This window comes from Penaeus monodon, chromosome 23 (genome assembly GCF_015228065.2).
Source record: "Penaeus monodon isolate SGIC_2016 chromosome 23, NSTDA_Pmon_1, whole genome shotgun sequence".
In the NCBI taxonomy this organism is placed as follows: domain Eukaryota; kingdom Metazoa; phylum Arthropoda; class Malacostraca; order Decapoda; family Penaeidae; genus Penaeus; species Penaeus monodon.
Window position 1 is genome coordinate 33,656,368 of NC_051408.1, and position 1,313 is coordinate 33,657,680.

Consider the following 1,313-nt stretch of genomic DNA (forward strand, 5'->3'; position numbering starts at 1 on the left):
TTCTATCTGTTTATATGCATGTATTTTTATGTAGCAAGTGGTACGATGCACATATGTAACATATATGTCGACGTATTGTTTGGGCATATGGAAAAGTTTTTGCGCCACGTGTCAGTGTGATTGAGTGTCATTTGTGATGCCCTGTTTCAGATGATCTACCCGTTCGTGCACGAACTAACGTACATGACAATATCGGCTTCGAGACCAGTGCACAGCGCCGTCTGGGAAAGTCCAGACCCGGCTAGTGTCTGTGATACTGGAGATACCCGAGTCCACTCAGCGAAGCACGTATCCGACCTGATGCAGCCATTTATGCCGTCTTACTTGAGGCATGGGTCTCTTGTGCCTATGTCCAAAGGAGGTAGTTACAGTATCAGTATTCTGTACTGATTACCTTTTTGATGTACGTTTACTTGACATTGGTACTCATTATGTCTATGATTCTACAAGGGTTAGGAATTACAGTTCTATGCAGGTTTTATAGTTGCATTGTGGTATATGTATCCATTAGTGACTTACTACCATAAGTTGTGTTCTATATATCACAAAATGAATGGAGAGATGCAAAGTCCTTTAGCTGGAAGAATGCAGCCAAATTCCACTTGAATCTTGACCTTGCAGATCTCGGACATCTTCCCGGACCTTCCGCCGCTGCTGGACATCGAGCGCAACCAGAGCCTGACGCTGATCAACTCGCACTTCTCGATAGACGTTGCGCTTCCTCTGCTGCCGTCGCAGGTGCCGGTGGGCGCCGTCCACTGCCGCCCTGCCAAGCCTCTTCCGAAGGTGGGTCGGCACAAGATCACTTATTTAGGGAGAATAACATAACTAATATGACTAATAGGAAAAACATAGATTATCGAGTGGCTCGGTTGACGGAAGGAGTAGTGGTTTCCCTCCCTTGACCCCTCTCGCCATACCTTGGTTGTGCATAAAGACTAAGCGTCTAAACCAACAGGACCTGGAAACCTGGATCTCCGGCGCAGGACCAGAGGGCGTCGTGTACTTCAGCCTGGGAACCGTTGTCCGTGGTAACTCCATGCCAGTCGTGTACCGCGACATGTTTATCGAAGCTTTCAGGAGGCTGAAGCAGAGAGTCATTTGGAAGTACGAGGAAGAGCTGGAGGGCATCTCGGACAACGTGCTGATACAGAAGTGGCTTCCGCAGCAAGATGTATTAGGTAACGTAGCATGAAGTAACTGATTTCTAACATCTCACCTAAGCGCTGGATGAATATAGCGCTTAGGTGAGGATGTTAACAGAAGAAGAAATTCGATGAGGAGGAGCGGGAAGAGGGAGGAGTAGAAGATGA

At 47.4% G+C, this 1,313-nt stretch overlaps 2 protein-coding genes across 2 annotated transcripts in view; both read left to right on the plus strand.

The window, feature by feature from the left end:
* LOC119587937 (UDP-glycosyltransferase UGT5-like) overlaps positions 1–1,313 on the plus strand; it is a 16,020-nt gene that overhangs the window by 13,220 nt on the left and 1,487 nt on the right. The window lies entirely within an intron of this gene.
* Positions 1–1,313, plus strand: part of LOC119587938 (UDP-glycosyltransferase UGT5-like) — a 6,186-nt gene that overhangs the window by 3,392 nt on the left and 1,481 nt on the right. Inside the window, 3 exon segments of the mRNA XM_037936649.1 lie at positions 151–350; positions 585–786; positions 959–1,181. Coding sequence (XP_037792577.1) covers positions 151–350; positions 585–786; positions 959–1,181 — 625 coding nt within the window.